We start from the raw sequence: 25,523 nt of genomic DNA on the forward strand, positions 1-25,523 counted from the left end.
CGTGAGGGGGGAAAGAGCTGCGTGTGGGGAAGGGAGCGCGGCGCTCTCGGCTTCGACTGCGCACGCGCAGCGCTGGCGGCGCGACATTAGTCCTGGGGCGGCGCGAGAATTGTCCCAGGTGACCTCAACGCGCGTGCGCACAGGCTGTGGCGCCGGGGGGGGGAAGCGGCTGCGCGCATGCGCAGTTGGCTGCCCGCGCGGGGACGGCGCTGAGGTGCGAGGCGGTGGGGCCGTGCCCTGAGGGGCTCTGAGGGGCCTCTGAGGGGGCCCTGGGGGGGCCTGAGGCCCAGGGAAGCAGCCCTGATCGTTTTCCCAGTGAGGGTGCCCGCCCCCATGCAGGGGGTGTCTGTGCGGGGTTCCGTTACCGCGGTTTTGGTTTTACGTTCATGGCCCAAAGCCACGGCCTTTATGGCCGGTGAAACCACGCGTACTTCATCCCCTTAAGGACGCAAATCTCATTTGGTCTTTCTGTGTCTCGTGACAGGGCCCAGTTTGCAGCAGCCGCTCGTGTGGGGCTGGAGTCGATGTGTGTGGACAAACAGCCTCCGTCGGCAGCAGGTAACGGCGCGCCTGGACCCTGCGCTGCCCCCTCGCCTCCTGGGTGCTGGTTCTAAGCAGGACCTGCGCACAGCCATCACTCGGCATCAGTGGCTGGGCGTTCCTGGTGCCTGTAAAGCCTTGGCTCTGTAAGGGAGCTCCTGGTGTTGGCAGCTTCAGAGCTGCGTGGCTCCCTGACACGCGTGCCTAGTGTGTGCCTTCTGTGCCAGGTCCTTCCTCATTCATGTGCTGTCTCTTTCACCGCAGGTGTAAATCTTCAGTGTAATTTTGGGTATGTTTCACTGAGATTCTCTTTCCTTGCCTGTCCTGTCCTTACAGCTGTGTTACTTGTAAATGCTGTGGCGCCTTCCTGGAGCCAGGCGGTGCTAGCTCTGCTCTTGGAAACGCTGTCCTCGCCCCAGGGTTTCCACCTGCTGCCTCAGTCATACTGTGCACATGCAACTTTCCCCTTGCTGCAGCCGGCCCCTCTGCTGTGCTTGTGCAGCTGTGAGGGAAGGCTGCCACCAGCCATTTGATACGGACCCATCCCTCCAATAACTTCAGCAAAAAGAGATCCACGTGGCTTTCCTAGAGTTTAATTTCTAGAGGAAGGTTGCCCGATGGGGCCCTGGTCTGGAAGTTAGGAAATCTGGGACCAGTTTCCAACTCTTTCCAGGCTTTTTGAGTGGAACTGGACACTTAACCCGTCAGTTCCCCATCTGTAAATTGAGCTACTTCTACTTCCTTTGTCCTCGGACTGTTTGATCTGCTGGGGCGCAAAGGGGCAGAGATGTGTCTGTTACAACCTTGTGGAGCCCACAGAGAGAGCAGCGCAGCCCTGAGCTCAGCCAGAGCCTCCAGCAGCCGCTGAAAAAGAGTCGCAGGGTGTTAAAATGGACGCGGTGCCCTCCTGGATGGGGCAGGGCGATGGGCAGAGGAGCGACAGCTTTCCTCTGGCCGAAACCGGGAGGTGGGCCTGCCGCAGGGACGGCGGGGTGCAGCCAGGAGCTGGCGGAGCAGCGCCTTTGTTGCGCTGCTCCCCAGGAAGAGGCCCGGTGGGCCGGGGCACCGGGCGCTATGCAAATGGTGTGCGTCAGCGGCCCCGCCGGGCCGAGGGGCCCCGCCGAGGGCTTCCTGCGGGCGCGGAGGACACAGAGGCCGCCTTGTTCCAGCCCCCTCGCTCGGCCGGAGCAGCGGCGATGCCGGCGGTGACGGCCCGCCCGCCCTGCCCCCGGCCCCTGCTCCGGTAATTTGGTCTCGGCAGGCAGGGAAGGCGGCGGTAGGCTGCGGCTCCCGATGAAGGTACTCCTTACGGGGTTAACGGGCGCTGCCCCGGGGCGCTCGGCGAGCCCAGCCCCCGGCCGAGCGCTTCCCCGCGCCGGGAGCCCGGAGCGGTGTCCGGATGCCCTCTAGCGGGGCCCGGCCCGGTGGCAGCTGCACCCGCGGGGCAGCTTCGTGCGGAGAGGAACCGAACGGCGCTGGGGAGAGCCCCGCCGGGGCGGTGCCGCCCTCCGCAGCCCCCGGCTTTGGGCTCCCGGCGGCGGCTCCGCCTCGGTCCCCCCGGGCTGCCCTCAGCGGGCACGGGGCCGGCGGGGAGGAAGGGGCAAGAGCCGGGGGCAGCGCGGGGAGAGGGGAGCGGGGCCCGGAGCCGCGCCGTGCCCGGTGAGGCCGCCTGGGGGCCGGTACGGCCCGGTACGGCCTGGTACGGCTCGGTACTGCAGCCCAGCTCGCCTCCTTCAGCCCCCGAGCGCCACGTGGCCGGGCCGGGGAGCTCCGGGTCCCGTTCTCCCCCCCCCGCCCCGCGCTCTCGTGCCGGCCGCTCCGCGTTTTGAGGCAGTTTTGGGTTTTTTCCCCCTTTTCCCTTTTTTTCTCAATGGGAGCGGCCGCGCCCGCCAGGCGGAAGGCGTGGGAACGGCGGGGCGGGCCGAACCACCGGGCAGGGGGGAGCGGGGGGGGGGGGAGCGGGCCGTACCACTGCCTCCCCGCGCGGGGGGGGTGCTGCTGGCGTGGAAGGGCCGGCGCGCACGTGGGGCCGGAGGGCGAGTCCAAGTGCGGCGGGGGTGCGGGGCGGGGCCCAGCGACCCCCCCCCCCTCAGGGCTGCCCGGGACGGGCCGGGCCGGCGCCCAGGGGGCGGGGTGGGCCGTACCACCGCACCCGCTGCGCGGGGGGAGGGGTCGGCGTTGCGGTGATGGCGGCGGGAGGGCGGTGGCGGCTCCCCACAGCGCCGGTGGGGGCTCCGCGTTTGGTTGCTTGCCTCCAGCCCGCTGAGCGGCGGCGGGGCTCAGCGGCTCCTCGCCGCGCTGCTCTCTTCACACCCCACGTTCCCGAAGCACCCCCGCGCTGGTTGCAGATGGTCTCTCCCGGCGCGCAGAGCCGGGGCGGGCGGACCGTACCACGGACGCCCCGCGGGGGGGAGGGGGAAGGGAGGTAGGAGGAGGAGGAGGCGGCGGGGAGGCTGGGCCGTACCACGCGGCGCGGGGGGGCGCGGCCTGTGCTCCAGCAGCGTCCGGCGGCGCGCGGGCTCCCGGCTCCCTGCAGCAGCGGCCGGGCCCCGGCGGCCCCAGCCCAGCCCCGGCCCCGGCCCCGGCCCCGCCGCCTCCCTCCCTCCTTCCCTCCCGCCCGCCGCGCCCCTTCCCGCCCCCCTCCCGGCCCCGCTGCGTGGGAGGCGCCGGCCCCGCTCGGCAGAACGCCGACCGCTCAATGCCCGCGGTGAGGGGCCCGCGGCGGCGGGGGGGGGGGGGACACGGGACGGCGGCGGGGGGGCAACGGGTGAGGAGGGGCCGCGGGAGGCCCCGCAGCCCCCTCCCCGGGGCGGGCCTGGGCCGGGGGGGGTGGGGGGGGGGCTGCGCTGCCCCCCTCGGCTTTTTGGGGGGGGTTCCGGGCCGGGGGGATGGGCCTGGGGGGGGCTGCGGGGCCGGGGGGGGGGGCCGGGAGCCCGTACGGGGCCTGGGGGGCCGTTGGGTTCCGGGGGGGCTCTGTTGGGAGGGGGGGGTCCCCGGTGCCCTGAGGGGCTGGGGGGGGTCCCGGCCCTGGGGGGGGCTCCGTGGGGTTTTCCTACTTGCCGGCCCCCCCAGGAGGAGGTGGGTTTGGGTCCCCCCCCCGCCCTGGGGGTTTGGGAGGGGTGCGGCCTGGGGGCCGGGGGTCACCCCACATCTGCGGGACGGGGCCGGTTTGGGGACCCCCTGGGCACAAGCCTCCCCCCCCGGGCTGGTTCTTGGGGATACCGGCGGTTACGGGACCGGGGGGGGGCTCCCCTTCCCTGTGGGGTTGGGGTGAGGGGGCCCCACGGGGCGGTTTGGGGCAGCGGCTGTGCCTCGTACCCGGGCTCGGGGTGCTCAGGAGGCGTTTGCGGCCTGCAGTGGGGGGGGAGATGGGGAGAGGGCCGGCGGGGGCGCATGGGGGCTTGTACCGGGCACGGGGGGGGGGTGCCTGGAGGTCTCAGAGGTGAGGGGGGGTCTTGTTTGTGGGTGTGCGGGGATGGGAAAGGAGTTGGAGAGGAGGTGGGGGGCCGGCGGGGCCGGCTGTGCGGCAGGGAGCCTGCCTCGTGTCCGCCCCGGGGGCGGCCTGCGAAGGGGAAGGGGTTTCGCTGAGGAGTCCGGGGGGGGAGAAGGCCTGAGCCGGGCTGGGGGGGACCTCTTCCAGCCGGGGGTGGAGCTGGGAAGGAAGGGGGGTCCGGGAGGCGGTGGGTTTCCTGGGGCGTGAGCGGGGGGCAGGGTTGTGGAGCCGGAGAGAGGGCCGATGGCGGGAGCTGACGGGGGCCGAGGGTGCCGGGAGCGAAGGGCCGAGGCGGGGAGCGGTGTCCGTGCTGGGTACGGCTGGGGTTCGCCCCGCGGGGGGGGGGGGGGCGAGGAAGCCCAGCAGCGGGGGGCCGCAGGTCCGGGGGTGTCGGTGCCGCAGCGGCAGCCCCCGTGCCCTCGTGGGGAAGGCTCCCGGCGAGGCTGGGTCACGGCCTGCTTTTTCTCTCGGGGCAGCTGCGTGCTGGTTGCTCTCGGCGTGAGGAGGAGTGAGGCGGAAAGTTGGCTCCTAACGGCGGCCGTATAAAGGGAAAGCGGCCGCAGAGCTCCCCGAACCAAGCGGCCGGGTTCTGACTCAGAACTGCAGTCAGTATTTAAAGGAGGGAAAAAAAAAAAAAAAGATAAACCCACCGCCAGCAGCAGCCTAAAAACTCTATCTTCTTATGACTCAGCGTGTAGAAATACTTCGAGCCGGTGAACTCAGCTGCTGGAAGGGAAAGGTCGCCGGGAGCTGGAGCTACGGGGAGGCGGCTCCCGCGTTCGTAGGGGTGCGCGGCCGGGGCTGCTGGCGGGGTCTGGCTGGGAGGTTGTTGCCTACGCCCCTGGGAAAGGCGGGTTCTGCCTCCGTCCCTTGGCACGGGGACACCGCGGGGCTGCCCTGCGGCCGCAGCCGGCTGCCTCGCTCCTGCCGCCGGACTTTGCCCCGTGCCGGAGCCGCGCTGGGGAACGGCCGGGCGGCCTCCGCTGCCTCGTCCTGCCAGAGCCGGGCCGCGCCGGCCGCCTGCGAGGGCACGTTGCCGTCCTTGGCTCGAGGAGGAGAGTCCCCGGCTGCAAACACGGCTCTTGAGGCGCCGCGGGGCGAGCGGGGACGCTTTGGAAGCGGTGCGGGGTGTGTCGTGGCGGTGTCTTCGGAGGAGACCCGTGGGTGATGTACGGGGGCGCTGGCAGAGGGAACTCTGCGGTGCCTGTTGGACTCGGGCTAGTCCGGCCGCGTGTTTGCCTGGTAAAGAGCTGGGATTTAAAACAGCTCTGAGTAAACGTTGGAAAAAGAGACCTAAAGGCTGAGAATCTGGGCTGGAAATTGCGCTCTGACACACGTGAATCGCAGCGCGAGGCCAGGCCGGTATCGGAGGCGGATATCCCGAGAACAGAGTACCCTCAGAGGGGCTGCTGCCTTCAGGTTCACCTCGTGGCTCTTTTTGCTAATTGTGAAGGGCGAAAGGAGCCTGAAATCTCTCGATCCCTTCTTCTCTTCTAACCTCGAGCGCCGGGCTGCTGTCTCTCCTCAGGGCGCTGTTGCAGGTATCTTTGCTCCCCCTTGTTTCTCTTCTTTGTGCTAACAAGTTAAATTCTTCCTGGTGACCCACGCTGGGAGCCTGGCTCTGCTCGAAATAACGCACCGTGGATCTTCACAGTTGTGACGTTGAGGACGTGCAGTGCCATCTATCAGCAAGCTTCGGTTTCATTTGCGAGGCTGGCTATAACTGCCACAGGAGCGTGGACGAGGAGCCAACTCTCCACGAAGTCATTTTTCCAGCAGAGGTAGATGGCAAATTCAAAGTGAGATGAGTAAGATGCAAGTAATTCGGCTCCGCGGCTTCACAGAATAACATCCCTGTTGCTGTGCGGTTGGAAATCGCTTTCAAGTCCTGCTTGACTTGTTAATGTTTTTTTTTTTCTTTGGATACTTGATCCTAAAGTGTGAGAATGTTTCCTCCGAACCGCTGGGGAGGCCGGTGACCTGGCGATGCGTTTCCAAAAGCCAGCAGTTGCCGCAGCTCAGCTCACCCTGCTGATGTTCAGGAACTAGTTTAGAGTCAGTAACCGTGAGGTGTTGGCTAAAAGTTGCTTTTGACTTTAGGTATTCGAAGTTAAATGCGATTTTTTGGTTTGAAGAGGATAATAGTGAGCTTGGATCCCTCTTTCTTGGGGGGGGGGCGGGATTTGGTTTACACTTCAAACGCTTCTGCTAACTTCAAACTTTTTGGGTATGCAAGTAATATTCAAATGTGTCTTCTGAAGGATTTTTTTAACCAGGTGGTGGGTGGGGAAAGCGTTCAAAAAAACTCCCGAGTGTCAGACCAGCCGTGCTAAGCGGCGAAGCAGGTTCTGTCTCACAGGGGAGGAAAACTCCGCAGCGCAACGCACGCGTGCCGGCCCTGTCCGAAGGGCCCGGGGACTCTGCCTGATCGCTTCGCCGCCGAGCTCGCCAGGATGGTCTTCTCCGTGCGCTGGTGCCTGCGTTGGAGACAGTGGTTGGACCTCACCCAGGCTGAGGGAGAAACGTTTCGTGTGTGGTGCCCGAGTTCTGGCTCTTGCTGAGTCTCGCACGGCCCATCCGACCGTTCTTACTGCTTCCTGATGCGTCGCTTGCAAATTGAGATTTTTTTTTTTTAATCTGGACTTTTTTTTTTTTTTTTTCAATCTCGCAGAGGCAGATTTGTATCTGCTGCTGTCGGTTTTACGGCCCGGGACGGAGCGACCGGGGTAGCGCAAAAGGAAACGCATGAGTCACCGGCAGAACTTGTCAGCGTGCGGGGAGGGAGCTCCGCCGCGGGGGTGGAGAGGGTGGAACAGAAAGATTTCTGACCTCACCCCTCCCGAGGCACGTGTCGTCCCGAGCAGGCTTCCTTCGGAGCGCGTTCAAGAACTTTTTTCCAAGAACGCTAGCTCCGGAGTTTCTTTCCTCTGCGTGCGAGGGGAGCTGGTGCTTTGCAAAAGGTGGTCGCGGTTCCTAGCGACGGGGTCTGCGCTGCGTTCGGGCCGACTGCTTTTGGGGCTCGCGCTGAAGCCCTTCCTTCAGGGCTGGGTCTCCAGGACCTTTCCGGTGGGGTATGGGCGCAAGGCGGGTCGCTCGGAGGGGCGATGCAGGAAGAGGAAGTGAAATGCACAGCGCGTAGCGGGCGTCAGGAAAAGCAGGGCCGCAGCGCCCTAGCGGAGTGGAAATTTTCACCGTCAGGTTTTGCACCGGCAGCGCAGCGTGGTGCTCATTTCACGTGTGCGAACGCAAACCACAGGAATGAGGTTTTATTGAAGAGGAAAAGGAAAAAAAAAAAAAATCAGCAGCTCGTTACCTAATGTCATTAGTGTTCAACGTGAATTCCCACTTAGGGGGCAAAACGAGCGGAGGCACTTTCAAAATACCGGCCTCCAAACACCGAAGTATTCTTCTAACGCCGACCAACAAATTAGCAGGCTTTGCTCCGCATCCTGTGCTCCGGCTTATTTTGAAAGGTGATCCGGGTGACCTTTCCAAAGGTATCTGTGTTTTGCAATCCGGGCAGGCCGCAGCTGTTGCGGGCTGTTGAGCTGTCGCCGCGCAGCTCAGGAAGCCCTTCTGGCCGCGTGCTTGGGAGGTGGTGGGACCGGGAACTCCCTTGTCCCTTGTTAATACTTTTTTTTTTGTCATCAGATCCGTGCCCCCGAGCTTGCACAGCTCCGGTACAGAAGGGAAGAGCCCTGCTGAAGCGTCTAATTCAGGAGCCAGCGCGCTGCTGGGCTGGTTTTCTCCTTGAGGCAGTCTCGAGTGAGATTTCTGTCAAGTCAGGAATTCATTCAGCTCTTCTCTCTGAATTAGCTAGCCAGCCTAAATAAACAGACGGGGGTGACGGATAGGCCTGCCCCTCGCTTACGCGTTAGGGATATTCGTAGGATTTGGGGACGTTCTTCTCAGATTGGCCCCATTAGGCTTCGTCAGGCGTCCCCCGCAGCTCGTGGTGGAACTGAAATGAGTCACGGCTGTAGGTGCAGGGACTGTCACAGCCCGCTGAGCCTGGCTGGGGAGATGGGCATCTCGATTGATGATTATTCCCTGATAATTAAGTTAAACGACATCAGGAACTAACTGCCAGGCATTTCCAGCTCCTCTCAGCTGCAGGAGTCGCTGCCGCTGCTGCCCCTGTTCCCCTGCTCTGGTTCCTGGCGGAGCTCTCGCACCCCGTTCACCGCGTGGACGTGTGAGATGTCTGCTCCCTGCCTCAGACCAGCCACAGAAAGTGGGTTGCGCCCTGCTCCGCCTCGCTTTCCGAGGGTAGGAAGAGGGCTAACTGGCCGAAAACCCATTTCTTGCTTATGCTGTGCCGCCGTCGCTGCTGTTGGTCGTCATCGCCCTGATGGCGCGCAGCCCTCCTGGGATTTCGGCGTGCCGACTCGCTTGCTGACACCGGGAGGGAGAACTTTGCAGGTGTTTACCTGGGGAGCTGAGAAGTTTCAGACAACAGGGTTCTCTCCCAGTTAGAAGCCCGGTTTTTCTCACTGAACTTGAGCTAACGTGTGCAGTCGAAGTCACAGGAGGAAGGGATGTCTGTGTCAGCAACCGGGCTGTGTTAAGAATAGGATTGGGCGCTACATAAACTTCTTATCCTTCTGGAAATCGTTTTTCAGACTTAAATACAGCGCTTTACATTTTTAATCACTCCTGAGCTATTAGGTAATTAAATGCTCTAGTAACATGCCTCCGGGGAAGGTAAGGTGGTGTCGTTCCTGCTCGGCAGATGAGTCAAGCTCCTGGAAGCAGCTTGGTCAAGGTCAGCCAGGAGCAGTCGCAGATCGGAGCGCAGGGCTCGAGCTGGTGATGCCCTGCGCCGCGCTTCGTGTGCTGGAACCTGTCAGCTCCCCGCGTCCTGCCTTAATGGCTCGGTAAATAGTTTATAAAAAACATCTTTCAAGTAATTGGGCTGAAATTCCCTCTGATCTGCTCGAGGGAGGAGAAGTGTAACAGTGATGACCTGATTTGATGCGGCTCACGGCTCGGGTGGCGCCGGAGGAGGCTCCTCCGACCCCGTTATTGCTGCCGAAGAGAAAAATGTGTAAAGGATTTGTTTAAATATGGCACAGTCGCTGTTCCCCCCGGGGCGGTGTGCTCTGTAACGCCGTAAGCCGCTGGTACCCGGCTCCAAGCTCTGATCTCCTACGCCAAGATGTGCTGATGACTGGTTTTGGTTTAAATCACCTTGCGAGGTCCTAAAAACTTGGTTTTGGGACTGCTCCTCTGGTGTAAGCCTTCAGGATGCGTCAGGTGGCTTGAGCCTATGTTTAAATCTGGGGAAACCCCCATCCCAGGGTTTCTGTGGGAAAAAAAAGTGTTTTCTGGCGTAGTTTTACAGGTGTGGGACGCGTGTGGCTGCTGTAACTGTGGTGGTTGTGTGCTCGGTGTGTCACAGCCATCGCAGAGCGCGGCGCTTTGTAGCACACGTGGGGTTCAGGAGTGCAGGTGAGGAAGTTGTGACAAACGTGCAAGAACTGACGAGCGAAAGGACCTGAATATTGCGGGCTTAGGTGGGACTCCTCCATCTGGGGGGAGACCTTAATCCCGCAGTCGCTGTGCTGATAAACTATTCCAGGATCCGTTTCTGCAATCTGTATTCGAGTCACTCGGTGAGAACTGCTTTAAGGTTGGGGGAGGTTATTGGAAACATCGCTGTTCTTGCCTCTGGCAATCCAATTAATGTATTTTTTTGGCATTGAAAGCTGTTCTTGAAGGAAATAATTGCTGTTCTTTGGGTGATTTTTGACTTCGTGTCAGTGAAAAAGGTAATTTTGTGCTACTTAATTTGACTATTTTAAAGCGAGGGTCTCATTAAAACGTTGAGCGCACCACAGGTTTGGGGTGTGAATTTCCAGGCGTGCGTTTCCCTAATTGTATTCGCTGCAGTGTGCCACATTGCCCTTTCTGTTCAAGTCACAGGTTTGTGACTCCTGGGCTAGTTTGGATTTTACTCAGCTGCTTGAAAACTTTTTCTTTAAAAAAGCAAAGTGTCTGCAGTGGGTCTCTGGCTTTATGCTTTTTACACACCTTAGTTCTTTCCGCTTAAGGGTCTGCTCTGGCAATACGCTGTTCCAAAACAGATTTCGCCATTTGGTGGTTTCCCCGCCCAGCAAAGCTGGTTCCCTCCTCTGCAGATGAAAATTTGGTGCGCCTGAAGCCGCTCTGTACCTGCGAGGAGGTAACGAAGCTCGTTGCCTTCTGACCCCCTTGAAGACGTGACACATCACTGCCCTGCTGCTGCGCGCTCGGGAATTTCAGCAGGCCTAGGAGGGCTCGTCCTGTGAGCTGGCAGGAGGTGGGGGACGGAGCCGTGGTGTCTGAGCGAAATCTCGGCCTGCCGTGCCGACGTCGCGGTACCTGAAAGCTTCGCCGGCGTCTTCCCAACGAGCTCGGCTTTGAGCACGCTGCTTAAAAACAGCTGAGCAAAGCCTGGTTTCACCTGCAGCAGCAAAAGCCTGGTTGCTTACCGAGTATTTCAGCCTTAAACCTCCCCCTTAGGGTTAGTTCAGGTTAGCTCCGTCCTCTCTCAGCAGTCCCATCAGCTCTTGCTGTTGCTAAACAGGCTGTGTTTGGAATCCTCTGCTAGGATTGGGAGCTGTTGCCGCTGCCTTAACGCTGCAAACGGAGATAAGTCTGCGGGTAACTAAAAGTTACGGCAGCGCAGTGACCGCCGGCTTGCTCTGGAACCGACCGATTCCTGGAGGATGCCTCCCTGCTGCTGCTGGCAGCTCGGTGGCACAGTGCTGGTGACGCTTCTGGGCTACCAGCAGTGCAAATGCCCTCCTCTTTCTGCTCGTAGTGCTCCTGCTGTTCAGAAAACGAAGCCATCGCGTTGTGGCCACAGCCTGCGGTGCCGGGAGGCACGGCTGTGCCCGACATGCTGGGGGGAGCTCGGGGCTGGGGCTCTCGAGGCTGCGGCGGCAGCTTCGGGTTTGTGCGTTGGACGCGGCCGTGTCCCGTCTGGTCCAAGCAACGCTTCGGAAAGGCAGGCAGTCCTCCCTCTCGTCGAACGGAGAGCTTTGACTCGCAAGTGGTTCGTTAACTTGGGAGTGGGTCCTCGAAACCTGGTGCGAGGCGGAGAGCTGGGACGGAAAGCGAGCTGCCTGCGAGTGCCACGGCCCCGGGAGCTGGGGTCCGGGCTGGGGCAGCGCTCACAGCCGCCGGCCCTGCCTCCGCGACGGCGCCTTCGCTCTCTGCTTGTCCTGATGGGCTGCGGGCTGCCTCGAGGTGAACGCTCGTTTCTGTTGGGCTTGGGAGTTGTCGGTTTTCCATTATCCTGCTCGCTCTGAACATAGTGACTTAAAAAAAAATGTTAATTTTGGTGTAATTAGCATCCTGTTTACCTCCTGCTCTTTATGACCTCGCTCGTTGGAGGCGTTAGTCACTGGCAGCGTGTTGTTCTGGGCAGTTTTAGTCATGGCTGTTTTCATAAATCGTCCTGAATGGTAGGAGCTTGAATCAATGGTGCAGTTTGTTTGTGTAGGGTTAGCCTGCTGCTTCCCCTCGGATGCTTACAGGCGGCAGCTGCACGGAGGCTTCTCCTGACCTGCTCGTCATTTCGGGGCTCTTCGTGCAGCGTTGAGCAAAGCCTAAAATCTGAGGTGATCGGAATCCTCCACGGGAGGAAAGGAGAAGCTGCTTCGTGCTACGCTGAAAGAAATGACGCAGTTGGTACCGACTCATTTCAAAAGCTCATACCGCTGCTAATAGTTTAAAGCTTCAGGATCGTTAATAGCTGGTGGTTCTGGAATGAGAAGCAGGAGTTCCTCTTACGTGGTGTTTTCTTCTTTGCAGGTGTTCTGTTGGAATATACGTCGCACATTTATGGCGATTCTGAGCGTGAGGGCAGACTTCTGCCAGGCCCAGCACAGCATCCTGGCTGACAAGTGAGCCGAGAGCGGGGGGTTTCACGTGCCATAATTACTTTGCCTTGAAGATTCCAGACACAGCGAACACAAATATATGGGATATCTTCTGCCCATTGGAAGCATATTCCTTTTACTGACTCTAGCAAAACTAAGCGTCAAGAAAACAAAGTGGAGAGAAAACCTGCCCTTACCTTTTTGCCTCACCAGTGCCTAAATGTAGAACAGGCTGCCTAGTCTTGCATGTAGTCAGAATTCGTGGAGTCTGAAGGATACCACCTGCAGCAACTGAGGCCGAAGTTGAATTCAAGTGGATTCTGAAGCAAACCTGCTTTTCTAGAAGCGAAGTCTCTAAGGAACAAACACGTCGAAGCAAGCTCTGATCAATCCCAGCCATTTTAGTGGTCTTTTTAATGTTTTCTGCTGTGAAACGTTTCCAAGGTTATTGATTTTTTTTTTTTTTTTGCCCCTCACGCATTTTGTTTGCCATTATGAACCGTCCAGCCCCCGTGGAAATTACCTACGAGAACATGCGTTTCCTGATCACTCACAACCCAACCAACGCAACCCTCAGCAAGTTCATCGAGGTAAGGCAGGCAGATGAAATACCGTCCTTCTTCCCTTCTGGGTTCCTCGTGTGCTCATCGTTCCTGTAGAATTATTCACACCTGTGGGTCACAAAGCTTGGACTGTGTTACGTGCTACCTGAAACAAGGCATTTTTTTCTTTAATATATTTCTTAAATACGTTGTTGACGTTCTCTTGACAGTGTGAGAATTCTCTGATTACTTTTTTTTCCGAATCTTGCACTTCTTTAAGTAAGAGGGACTGGGTGAGCTGCCATTTCAGAATGCAGCCCTGCGCCCTTGCCATCGTTCTTGTCGTGGCTTCTGAAGGGCTGCGTGTTCTGTGCTCTAAACATAATTTTTCATTAAATAATACGGTGCTTCTAATATATTGCTCATCTTTTGGCTTTTAAAGTAGCAATGAATGGAATTGTAACTGATTTCTGAACTTCCTCGTCCCTTAAAGTAGGATTAAGCGCAGTGCTTATGCTGATGTTTAGTTCGCGGGCTATTTTCCCGGGCTGCCCCGCTGCCCCCAGAGCTGTCCTTTCTCAGGGATGAACGCTGGCACCTGAAGCACCTGGCAGCTGCCTGGGTCTGACTGTGGGAAGAGTCCGTTACGACGGACGGTGGAACAGAGCGTCACTGACACAATAAGGTCTTAAAGACAGCAAAACTTAATAGTCATTTGACCTGAAAAAATAACAAATAGTGTCATCTACTACACATACACTGTCTGCCACCGAAATAGCAGTACAGTGTATTTCTGCACTCCAGTTTGCTCCAAACCCGCTGTATCTTTGTGCCCTTTGTATCCAGAGGACTTTTATCTTGCCTGCGTAGGCCCTTTTCATTCCCAAGAGATCCTGTCATCTGATACTGCTGTCTGACTGCAGCAGACTTCCATCACTTAGCAGCCCGCTCTCCACCGTGAGTCCGCTCATACATTAGTGGTTAATTTGTTCTGAAAGCCACATTTTTTAGTCTCTGTTTTTTCAGACTGTGGATTGTCTTCCTTTATTAGGAGGCTTGAGTCTGGAATAGATACTGCTAATTGTGAAAAGTCATATTGACTCAGTCCAAACACGAGAGGAAATTCTGCTCGCTCTATCAACCTTCAAAGTGAACTGGAACAGCTTTTGTTTGATCTTCTGATTATTTATCTAGCACAATGTGCTACTTATAGCGCATTACAAGGAAGCTAGAGTATGGTGGTGTGTGTTCTGTTCCTCCCTGCCTCAAAATGTCAACACTGGCTGCAGCAACCAGTTCCAGGCTTCTATTTAAAGAGAAAAAGAAGCTGCATGGAGAGTATAAGCAGCTATTCTAATTTTGCTCGTACATATGCATTTTTTTCCGCCCTGGCGTTTCCCCAGGGAGGAATAATTCGGGGGTGTTTCATGTTTATTCCTGTCGCTTGTAGCCCTTATCCTAACGCAGGTCATAAACGCTCCTTTCACAGCTGGCCCTTGCTCCTTCGTCGTGCAGTCACCTGGGAGCCGTGCAGGTCGTACCTCTGGCGTGGTGTGAAATCTTTACTTTTGCAGCTGGTGAGAAAGTTCTTGAATTTCTCCTCCTGCCGGTGTGCTCACATGTTTTCTTTCTTCTTAAAGGAGCTCAAGAAGTACGGAGTGACAACCTTGGTGCGAGTTTGTGATGCCACTTACGATCAAGCTCCTATCGAAAAAGAAGGAATCCAGGTTCTAGTGAGTTGTCTTTACCACTGTCTATAAATGAGAATTGCTTGTCCACGAGAGCTGGGGATAGCTTCGTGCTTTGGGAAGAGCTTATGACTGTTTCGGACTGGCCAAAAACTGTGTGATCCCCCGCATCAGACAAAGCTGGTCTTGAGAAATTCACTGTGCTTCTGTGAAATGTGCCTGCTGATGAATTTCTACAGCCCGAGTGCTTTAGTTGGAGTAGAAATGTCTGCTCCTGGGTTTCTGGATTTGTTGAGATACTCAGGATGCGTTTTAGTGATTAGGTTGATGCTAATCCAAAGAGAATTCACAGAACTTTGTTCCGTTCAGCCTTGTGTTTCACACAACCCTGCTCAGTCCTTCCCTCTCCACACAGCACTTGTTGCCTTTACATTTGACCTTCTCAGGATGGAGATAAAGCTCCCTTCTCACGCTCAGAAGCTGCTGCCTGCTGAGCCCCCAGTGACACGTTGCTGGGTCGCTGCTTTTGTGTAAGACCCAGGTTTCCGTGGGCACTTCCGTGGGGTCGGTGGCTGGGAGCACAGTGCTGGTGCTTCCCTGCTGGGCAGGTGGAAGGAAATCCTCTGCTGCTGCTCCTGTTCCTGCACAGCGACTGCCCGCATTGGCTGCTACTGCTGGGTGTTCTGAGCATTTATTATTATTTTTTTATTTTTTAGTAGGTGTGTGTTTGAATTAACCTTGCAGGCAGTATTTTTCCAGGCAATGCTTCTGAATTATTGCAGTGTGTTAGAATCAGTTTATTTTACTGGGGTGAGTAACGCTCTGTTGTGAGGCCAGAAATTGCATCTCGCCGCCTCCTTGCAGGTAGTCGGTCTTGTGTTGGTGCTGCTTGTTGTGTGTGCTGGGTGGTGGCTGTTGGCTTTTGGTTTTTTAATGGCTCAGTTGGAGGAAAACCTTCAGTTTTCCATTAGGAGAAAAGCTCGTACTCTGGCGTATCCGTGAAATTCCACGTACAGGTCAGGCAGGTTTCTTGGCTCCTGGCCCTGGTAAGCATTTACTCTGGTTCCAGGCAGCCACGTGTGCCTCCGTGGTGGTGGAAAACTCGGTCATTCCAGGGCTTCCAGGCCCCTCCGGCCGCGTGCTGGAATAGCATTTTTGTTCCTTCTGGAGCTCTCTTGGGCTTAGGCACGCTGCGAATCCTCTAGCCGTGAGGCTTGTCAGCTTACCGGAGACTGGAAGGACAAACCTGTGGCGTGTAAGCCCTCGGAGCCCTGCTTTAAGCTGGGGCTTGGGGGATGTCAGGTCCCGCGGCAGAGCAGGGACCCGAGTTCCTGCTCGGAGACCAAAGGGCAGTTTCCCCATGTCCAGCTCCGCGGATGGCATTGCTGATCCCGATGGTCCCAGTCGTGATCTTGTCTTCGTAACTGACTGTGTCGCAGCAGTGTTTGGCTGTGGGGGATCAGTTAACCAGTTACTGACACGACCGTAGCTTTTCCTCCCCGTTAATGCGTGATTTTTCCAAACTGAGCCCCGCCGCTGTTCGGAAGCGGCGCTGAGCTACCAGCTGGCTGAAAAAATCCCCCATTTGTTTAAAGCTAGTACTTGCCTGTAAAAATAACAAAGGTTTAAAAACGCAGCCTGACGGAGCTTGGCGTCTGTTTTAAAACCGCCGAGGTCAGAAGCGTAGTGAGACCCCAGAAAACGAGAGCGTTTCAGCACAGCCCGCTCCCGTGCCGCGGTGTGGTGCCGAGCGCTGGCACGCGGGGCACAGCGCGCAGATGGATGCCTTGGCAGATGGCAGAGTGAGAAACGGGAGAGCGAGCTGCTCCGTGCCCGGCGTAGTACTACTGCAGGCGTGTTTATCAACAGAGATTAAGTCCCAGAGCCGGGCAGGGATGGATTTAGGTTCTGGGGGTTTCTGTGCTGTTCCTACAGCTACGTTCATGTGCGAGGCCTTGTAGTGTGAAAATGGTACATCAGAAAAAGTGTTTTTCCTGCTTTTTTTTTTTGCACTGGCTAGCAATCAAGGAGGGCTGCAATAGTTTTGTTCGCGGTAAGGATCTAAGACACGTTTTGTGGTTCTGGATTTCTTTCCATTCCGTGCTGTCGGGAGCGCCCCGGTAGAGCCGTGCCTCCGCTGCCGGCTGCTGCTTCTGCCTCGCCACGGGCCCTGGTATCAAAGGTGGGACGGTCCCGCGCTGGTGGCCGCGGTCTCATCCTGTGCAGGTGCCGGCAGTTCTGCCGCACCTGGGCTTCGAAGAAAAGGGAACTCTGTGGCTTCACAGCCCTGGTGCTGCCCCGGGTCAGCCCCGCTCTGCGCCGCCGGTCCTGCGGACGTTGCTGGCTGACAAACCCGGCGCCGCTCTGCTGAGCAAGGCTGCTCCAGATAAAGGGTACATCAGAGCTGCCTTCACTGCCTGTCGTCCTCCCCAGCTCCTGCAGGGTGGCACGGAAGCGCTGCGCTTTCTGTTGGTGCAAACTCAGCGCATCGTCCTGGCTGTTAATGGCTGCTTTGGTCGGGGAGCCCAGCAACTTGTTTCCTCTGCTGTCCGATGGGTGCTCGGAGGTGTTGCTGGCAGAACTCGTAATTAGGGGAGGAGGAAAACACAGACCTGCAAAACTTGGTTGCTATTACTCCTCTAGTCCAGAATTACTCTTGTTCCCCGCTCCGGGCAGTGTCCCATCAGCGCCGCTGTCATGCCGGTGGTGTACCAGTACTGGGAGGTGATGCTCTCCCGAGAAACGAGGGTGGTCATTAATTAACTCTCGGCAGCACGTGTCTCGTGCGGACGTGAGGACTGACACGCAAACAAAAGTAATGCAGTCACATACTGCGTGTGGTCTGCAGGAAGGGATTTTAACCTAACCCAAAAGTAAGATGCAGAATTGAAATGTAAATCCTGTTCTCTGCAGGTCGGGTTCAGAAGAAAGCATCTTGCAGCAGGTAAAGCCTCTTCTCTCCACTGCCCGGGCGTTTCTCCCTGGGACAGCGCATGACACGAGGCCTAAAATAATACTGCTAGCAGAGTGTGATTGAGTGGAAAATCTTGTAAAAGCCTTTTATTGGAAAGAACAAGATTTACCTTATGGTGTTGTTGTATAGCCTTTCAGCTTGCTGTGCTGTCCCAGGTATTTTTAGTTTCCTACTTCCTTTAAAAAGGAGTGCCGCACGCTTTCAGGCTTTGTCTTTCCGAATTAATCACATGTAGAGGGATTTCACTAACTTGAAGATTTCTGGTTTTGCAGTTCTGACAGATGTGCCCCTTGCAGCTTTTTAACGGTTGCACATCTGCAGGGCTGCGATCCTCTGTGCTCAGCTCTACTTGCTGGTCGGGAAGCAGCGGGGTAGCAGTAGGTGCAGATCCAGGTGAAAGGTCTGGCGTTTTCTGAGCCTTCCCTTGCGCTTGGTCAGTTTTCGCACGTTCTTGCAGGATTCAGAGAATATTGCTTGACGTTAACCTGTTCTCAAGATACTGCTTGGAAAAACTCGATTCTAGCCAGCGAAGGAAAAGGAGGGTTCCCTTCCAAGCAGTGTCCCTTCCATTTTGCGAGGTTTTTGAAGAACGCCAAACTCTGGTTATCAGTCTCTTTTGTGAAATCGCTTTGCAGTCCGCTAGTGAAAAGCGCTAAATAACCATGAAGTAGGACTTCCCCCCGCATCTCGTAGTGCTCCTGTTACAGCACTCCCCGTGTCTGAGGTTGTGAAATGTGCTGTTGTGCTCGAAATACAGGACATGTAGTACCCCTCTCAGCACAGGTTCCAGGAGGGAGCCGTGACCTCGAGAAAATGGGAAGCTTCTCACACGTAATTTTGGTTTCCAGCCATTTTGATGACATTAAAGGTAGCCTAGATAGCTTAAATATTGGCAACCCCTTTTACGGACAGAAATGAAACTTTAAATGCTGCTTTGTGGACTTTGCCACTGCCTAAGCACTCTTCTTTTTTGCTTTTAAATATGGTGTGGGGTTTTTTTTGGCTTGAGAATACCCAGGTAATGCTAAGTCTTGCTGCTCACTGGATGCACTGAGAGCTGTGCAGGCTGTTTAATTTGAATTGTTATGGAGTACCATCTCCGCAGTACAAATAGTATTTTAAAAGGTTGACACAATCACAGGCAGAAGTTTACAGAGTTCTCATCTGTCAAATATTTATTTGAAATGTCCATTGATTTTTGCACTTTTTTGGTAAAATGAGATTTCAAGGGCAGCTATTAAAAAAAACGATTCTACAAGGAAGTTATTGTCAAGTTCTATTTAAATTTTATTGAAAAGCCTAATACAATGGTTGTTAAAAATTCAGTGTTGCATTATGATACTGACTTGCAAACTTCTAACTAGAAAAATACCCACAAAAGGGATCAGGAAAATATTCTGTAAACATTCATGTTGCCCCCTCCCGGTTATGGTTACCTTGCTGTTGCCTACGGATTGAAATGTGATTGTGTGCATGTGCTTCAGGAACATCTATAGCTGATATCTTTTTTTTCCTTCAAAGGACTGGCCGTTTGATGATGGAGCACCACCCCCGAATCAGATAGTTGACGACTGGCTAAACCTGTTGAAAACCAAATTCCGTGAAGAGCCTGGATGCTGTGTCGCTGTTCACTGTGTTGCAGGGTTGGGAAGGTTAGTGCTCTGCTCCCCGGGTTTTCTGCTGGGCTCGGTTAGTCGATGCATTTGGGAGGTAGCTCACAGAAGCTGTTAGGTAAATGCCAGTATCTGTGTTTTGTCCCAAGTAGTGCTTTAAAGCATCATCATCACGATTGTGTCATTAAGCAAAAGAGATTTATTGCAGCTTAAAAATCTTCAGTAATTTCATAAGCCTGATCTAGGATCAGAGGAAAAATGTGGAGTGATTGTTCAGGACACTTCTCTCAATCATGTACGACACACAGGCAATTAGAGGCGTTACTAGTTTGGAAGTGTTTGTTTTTCTGCTAAAACGAGGTCTCTTCTGCTAGGTCTCTTACGCTTTTTGACAAATGCAATATGCATGCATAGTACCATTTCTAAGGCTGTATGGTTTTTTAAAATTTCCTCCTGTTTTCAACTCTACAGTATTAATCGTGGTAAATAAAAAATTTAGAAAAACTGGTTCAACTGTTGACTTTCTTACTCTAAAGTGGCTTCACCTCAGTTTTAGAGAAGTGTTAGGCTTTTATTTCTTGCTCGCATGCAGACATGTGTTTCTCTCCTTCTCACTACTCGTAAAGTAACTTCCTTCTGTGGGAAGAACTTCCTTTCAAGGTGAAATAAAAAGTGCTGCTCAGAAAGCTAAATGCAACCTTCGTATTCCCACGTGTAATCCCTAAGTGTTGTTTGTCCTAAAACTAGGACAAAATGGAGCCTAACTGTTAGTATTCTCACAATAGCCATGGGACTGTTAATATTTAAGGATCTGAATGAGTAGGCAAGAAAGGTGGATTAAAGAAAGTCAAGTACGAACAGAGTTGGAGTGCTTCAAGTTCTTAAATTTCCTCCTCTGGAGAGGAAGAGATAGGGGAAATGAAAAGGTACGGAGAAAAATGGCGAATGTTTAAAGAGACAAGAGCCAGCCAGGTAAAACCCAAGGCAATTAACATGATTTCTTTGTCCATTTCTGCTCTATTTTTAGCTGAGGAACACCTTTAGGAAGGCGACCACGTGTAACAAGTGATATTAAACTGCCTTTTTTTTTTTTTTTGCATAATGCCAGGCCAAACTGTACCAGAAGCTTCCAATCTTCTGTATATATTGCAGCCTCGTGTGGTGTATCTGTTCCTTACACAATTACCTTTTTGCTGTTGCTGTCAGACTGTTTGTGGCAGAGGGAAAAGGGAGAGCTTTACAGATTTAGCTTTAATCTGGAAAACTGTGTGCCTGTAGTGGGGCACTAAAACTCAACTATAGTAGAGATTTTTTTTTCAAAACGACTTCTGAGATTTCAGACTGTTCCCCTTGGAAAGTGAATTCTTCTGTTTGTGCAGGTGCAGCGTGGCAGTGATAGTGAGTTGTTTCTCCTGCACTGTATTTGTGTTTAGCTATGAGTACAAGTTGTCCAACTGCTAGCACCTGTTCAGTCCTTTACTGCTCTGCCACCAGAGGTGCCTGTTGCAGCTGTACGTGTTCAGCAGGGTGAACACCAATCCAGGAGAAAGCCGATGTGTACTGCGATCTCGGCTTGCTGGAAAAGCCAGCTCTGTGCTCTGAACTGATCTCCTAAATGAAGACCCCGAAGTAGAAAGCTGTACTGCACTGCCACTGGAATGCCCAGCTCCAAGAGCAGCATGTAATAAATAAGATTTATCTGTAAAAGTCATCTGTTCATAGATCTGTCTCATGTACAGCTAAACCTAGTGCCGTAAGAAGCAAAATACATCCAGGTGATGTTACAGACTGCTTTTACCAAAGTAGAAAATTAGGTTATAGTGTGATGAGAAAGCATAAACATCTAGAACTATTGCTTCGTGCCCCCAAACACTAAGGAACGCTATTTGTGTGTGTGTGTGTGTCCACTGGAAACAGAGCTGCCTGCTAAAAGAAATTTTGCATTAGATACTCAGCAGGCAAATGGCCTTCTGTAGATAACATTTAAAGAGGAAATACTTAAGCTGTTTGTTTATAGATTAATTTGATGCATTTTGAAGGATTCAATCTATAGTTTCTCCAGATCTTCCTTAAATATTGATTTTTCCTTTAGGGCTCCTGTCCTGGTTGCACTTGCTCTCATTGAATGTGGAATGAAGTACGAAGATGCAGTTCAGTTTATAAGGCAGTAAGTTAAGCTTCTTCATTCTCAAAATAAATTCTCGCTTTATGTTGTATTTGAACAGCATGCATCTTCATAAAGGTTCGTTAGACTTTTTCACTTGTTTTCTAGTCGTTATATCCTGACAATATGGAACATGACTTTGATGTTAATGCTGGGGGTGTGTGCCCTTTTTCTCTGTGTCAAGATGAGGATTAAGAAATGATATCCCTCCTCCTTTTTTTTAAATCTGGGCTTACATATTAAGCCATTAGACTAAGACCCAAAGCTTATGGAGGGGGAGGCAGCCTAGGCTAGGGCTGTAAAAATTGCGGCTGGAGTTGGACATTGTCTAATTGCTCCTCACTCAAAAAAAATAAATCTAGTGAGTTTGGGCCCCCAAGCAGCTCGATTTCTCCAGCAAGTAGGTGAGCATCAGCACTCCTACAGGCGTTGCGCATGAGTGCATTATCCACTCAGGAAATGTCAGCAGCCACCTTGTCTGGAAAATAGCAAAACTGGTAAAGGATGAGAATGCAGAGCCCTGTTGGTTTAGCAACAACATCAGAGCTTGAAATGAAGCCCAGCAGGTAAGATTGATGTTGAATGAGCTTTGTCAAAAAAGCAATTCATCCTCTTATGGATTCCCAGGGTCTCCAGTTATCTTTGTAAACTATATTGATGTCAACAGATTTTTCTGAACTTTTCCTTTTTTTTTTTAAATTGCTTTTTATGTTCCTAGCTACAGTACCTTTCACATTGAGAAGTTCTTTTCTGAGCACCTCTTATATATTTCTAACTGACTGTCATGGTCTTACTTAGCTAGTACAAGTAGCACGTGCGTCTGCAAGGGAAGGGTGACCTTGCGGTGTTCAGTGACTGCTGCTGGTGCTAGAAATAAACTCTCCCAATCCAAGAAAATATGCTGAAATTTGCTAATGGGATTTTGATTTCAATGTTGGCACGTAGGTAACGAGCTGCATGTGCTGGTCTAGTTTCTTTCCTCAAAGTGTCAATGGATGCCAAAATATTGTTTTATGGATACAGAAAAGCTTTGGAACGGGGACTAATCTGCATTAGAATATATATGGTGATTGAAGCAGTACGTTTTCCATTGATATTAGCCTTCATTCTGTTTGTTTTAGGAAAAGGAGGGGAGCTTTCAATTCCAAACAGCTGCTTTACCTTGAGAAATACCGACCTAAGATGCGATTACGCTTCAGAGATGCCAACGGTCACTGCTGTGTTCAATAGAAAATCTCAAACGAAGGCAGAAGTTAGCATGGCTGTTTTCTGGACTCTTGGCACCTGGAAATGTGAATCTGGAATCAAACTACGTCATCAAATTAGTGGTGGAGTCAGTGCTCCTCAACCTCTGTCCTAATGGTGGTGATGATTGGAAAAAAATAAAAATAAAAAAAAATTAAGAGAAACATTTCAGTGAAGGATTGTTTTCTCCTTAAGCTGCAGTTTGAACATCTGCAAGGAGAAAAGAAAATCAGTTTCTGAACCTTCTGTATTTTTAACTTTTTAAGAAAAGAAATAAAGTAAATTTTATGTCTAAGGAAAACCAGCAGAGCATTGGCTTGTGCAGAAACTATTTTCTTGATTTGAGGAAAGTACCCCACGATTAGGGCCTGACGCATTAATTCCAATAGGACTCTTTTAAATAGAGTTGCCTTTTTTTAAACCTTGCTGAGAGCTGGCAGACAGACAGGAGGAGAAGCCTCTGTTGCTGTATGGGAGCAGTCTGACAGCCTTAAGCCCAGCCTGGGCGTCCTAGAGATTTGGTGATGTTTGTGTTGTATGTCTACATGGTGTTCAGACTCTGCAGGTGTGAGAAACTTCCTGGTGGGCTTTAACAGAAGACTCGTTGTCTGATATCTTTGGTGAATCTCCTTTATAAAGGCCTTTCCGGATTGGTGGGAGACAGTGATTTTAACTCTGTGCGCGTGTTTGTGTGTGTGCATGTGCGTGTGATTTTGTGTGTGTGTCTAAATCTTATTTCTCCAAAGAATTTGGCTGAAATGTTAATTGTCTTTCTGTTGTTAGATAGAAAATCTATCCTGGCAGAAGACTGGCGTTCAAAAGTGTCCTAGGTGAGCAAGGGGCAAGTCAGACAAGGAACTGAGATCAACTTACCTGTCATAAGGAAGAAGAAAAGGCTTTTTGCTGCTGTCCAGATTCTCTGCCTTTCTGAACACAGTAAATCAGGATTTGGGGGGAGGGTCTTATTTGTGTTGTATATGAGGTGTAAAGATAGTATGCACACAGAAATGCTGTCCACGAAGAAATGCCTAGTGTGGGTCTTTTCCCAGACTAGCCCTCATGTACAGTTCAGTTTAACCACTGATTGCCTTGTTATTTTTTTATTAGGCTCTTTTGGAGGGAGAATCTCTAGTTACACACCAACATGCCTATCATGCATTTACCATTGGCAGACCGTAAACACGCTGATTTTGGAGTGTGGACTTGGCACCATGTTCTCTGTAAGGCCATTGATGATGTCTGTGAATTAATCAAGGCAAGTCATTTTACAGCCTCTACGAAGCAGTTTCAGCCAGGCTAGTTGTACCAAACAGACCTTAACTTCGTGCCCTGCCCCTGTAGCCACCTCATGCTTTCGAGTTGACGTTGTAATATCCAGCAACTAAAGGCTTTGAATACAGGGCTGGGGTCATACTCTCCTGTGACACTTTGCTGTGGAGCACCAAAGGCTTTTGTTTGTCTGTGCCTGTAGTGGGTGTAGACTGGTACCCGTCTTTTACCAATACCTCAGCTGCTGGCTAAACGAACTGCCTTCACGGGATTTCTTCCTGTTCTAGAGTTCTCGTTTTAATTCGCAGCTTAACTGCATCAACACTTTCAGAAAACAAGTAATGGGCTTCTAGAATTCTATTCCTGGGAGGGGTTTTATAAATTTAAGCAAAGAATAATGGTACTCGTCAAGCCCCTCATTTTACAGATGTGCCGACAGACCTCTTCTGAGGTCCGTGGCTAGAAAACTGCACTCCACAACACTCAGTCTGCACCTGACTCAAGTTGTGCTGTTGTACTAAGTTCCTTCCTCCTTTTAAGATGTGTAACGTTTCTGATTTCTTTAATAGATAAGAGACGAGAAAGTGTTTGTGATGTCAATGCCTACATTAGGGAAATAACGTATCTGGTAATGTTTGAGTCCATGGGGAAGGTAGATGACGCTGAATGTATCCAATTCTGGCTTTTACTTTCCCCTCACAAACTAGAAGCTAATGCTCTAACTGTTTTTGCAAATTAAAATCGGTGTTCTTAGTAAAGTGAAATACTGGTAGATTAAGCCAATTTGACAGAAGTTTGATTGCAGGGGAAGGTGTGGAGCTGGATTAAAAACAACCCCAAGCCCTTCTGAAGATCAGTTAAAATATATATATATTTTACATGCTGTATGTATAACTTTGCATTCTTCCCCCTAGTTTTACTCTTGATTTATAATGTACTAATTATATACCGTGACTCTGCAGCCTTAATTGAGGAAAAAATACTGAAAAGTGCAGGCTGTCATGCAGCGTAGACACAAACGGGGGAACGTAATTGTGACCAATGTCCAGTAGGCACGATATTTGGTTCAGCACTTGAACGTAGTGCAATAAAGTTCTTGCAGTAAAATGTCTCTTCCCTCTGGCTCTTAATGAATTTATTGCAGGTCATTAATGCTAAATGTTTTTCTTTGGTCTCATCTGTAAAGGCCTTTGGACAAGTTTGTCCGTGCCCCGTGTATCCCTAGGCGTCATTCAATGCTACATGGTCTGAACTGGTTGGGGGGCTTCGTAACTACTGGGAAACACTGTTCCACTTCTGAGAACAGAGCAATGCTGCAGACAACAACCACTGTTTAAAAACATGAAAACATGTAAACGTACCTTTTTTCAAATATATATATATATATATAAAAATATATATAAAGAAAATAATTCCTGCTAGTGTTCCTGAGAACAGGCAAAGATTTGTACAAACGTACTCTTGTGCCCCGGACAAGACTAGACACCGTGTCACCTGGCAGAGTTTGAATTGGGTTATTGTTCTGGGGTAACAATGAGCGAGTTTCTGGAGTCCTGGATCCCAGTCAGTTCCCCTCTTTGGTAGTGGAACGCCACTGAGCTGATGTGCATAATTTCTTTAAGTGACACTAAGGTGCTATTTTCTGGGCTTCACAGATAACAATCCGATCAGCTTTGCTTTGCTGCCATGAAAGAAATAAGTTACTTGCAAATTGGCATCGTGTTTCTAATATTTATCAGATTTTCCCATTAGTGTACGAGAACAAATTTTCGGTCCCTCTTGGCAGTGAGATAATAAACCACTTTGGCCATAAGACTGAAAGCAGTAACTGTCAGCTTTCATCTCCTCTTTCTGTGAGGATGTCTTTGTGTAGGTTTGTTTTGTTTTTTTTAACACCAAGCTCTTGGTTGAAGGTTTTTACCCTTTTGGTTACTGTGCACAGAAGTAAAACGGCATGTTAACCAAAGGCTAGTCAGTATGAAAAGAAATGACATGCTTCATTGGAATTGAGATATTCCTGTATGAGTGAGTTATTTCTCTAGGTAGTTCTTTTCACTCACATCTAGGCAAGCTCAGGTAGTAATACTTCCTCTAACTGGAGGTAACTCTGTCGCATGCGTATTTATG

General features: G+C 52.4%; 2 protein-coding genes across 7 annotated transcripts in view; both read left to right on the top strand.

The window, feature by feature from the left end:
- On the top strand, positions 1-24,507 carry PTP4A2 (protein tyrosine phosphatase 4A2). Of its 5 annotated transcripts, none has more exons than XM_080567159.1 (7): positions 1-118; positions 485-558; positions 11,834-12,491; positions 14,084-14,176; positions 18,627-18,757; positions 20,811-20,885; positions 22,004-24,507. In XM_080567159.1, exons 3-7 carry the CDS (start codon positions 12,396-12,398, stop codon positions 22,110-22,112), a joined length of 504 nt encoding a protein of 167 aa, XP_080423285.1. In that variant the 5' UTR covers positions 1-118; positions 485-558; positions 11,834-12,395; the 3' UTR covers positions 22,113-24,507. The 5 variants fall into 5 exon arrangements, with proteins under 5 accessions (XP_080423285.1, XP_080423284.1, XP_080423283.1 ...); XM_080567158.1 differs by lacking the exon at positions 1-118 and adding an exon at positions 164-214; XM_080567157.1 differs by lacking the exons at positions 1-118; positions 485-558 and adding an exon at positions 1,657-1,839.
- Positions 23,243-25,523, top strand: part of ADGRB2 (adhesion G protein-coupled receptor B2) — a 95,740-nt gene continuing 93,459 nt past the window's right edge. For both annotated transcript variants that reach the window (XM_080567139.1, XM_080567135.1), the window contains exon 1: positions 23,243-23,382. The gene's annotated coding sequence lies outside the window, so the exon portion shown is untranslated. The remainder of the gene's footprint in view (positions 23,383-25,523) is intronic.

Source organism: Anser brachyrhynchus, assembly GCF_964034855.1.
Source record: "Anser brachyrhynchus genome assembly, chromosome: 24".
NCBI classification, from domain to species: Eukaryota; Metazoa; Chordata; class Aves; order Anseriformes; family Anatidae; genus Anser; species Anser brachyrhynchus.

Coding starts and splice junctions, on each gene's coding strand:
- PTP4A2 (XM_080567159.1), top strand. CDS start 12,396: ATGAACCGTCCAGCCCCCGTGGAAATTACCTACGAGAACATGCGTTTC. Junction 12,492..14,083: donor CCCTCAGCAAGTTCATCGAG/GTAAGGCAGGCA, acceptor TTCTTCTTAAAG/GAGCTCAAGAAGTACGGAGT. Junction 20,886..22,003: donor GCAGTTCAGTTTATAAGGCA/GTAAGTTAAGCT, acceptor TGTTTGTTTTAG/GAAAAGGAGGGGAGCTTTCA.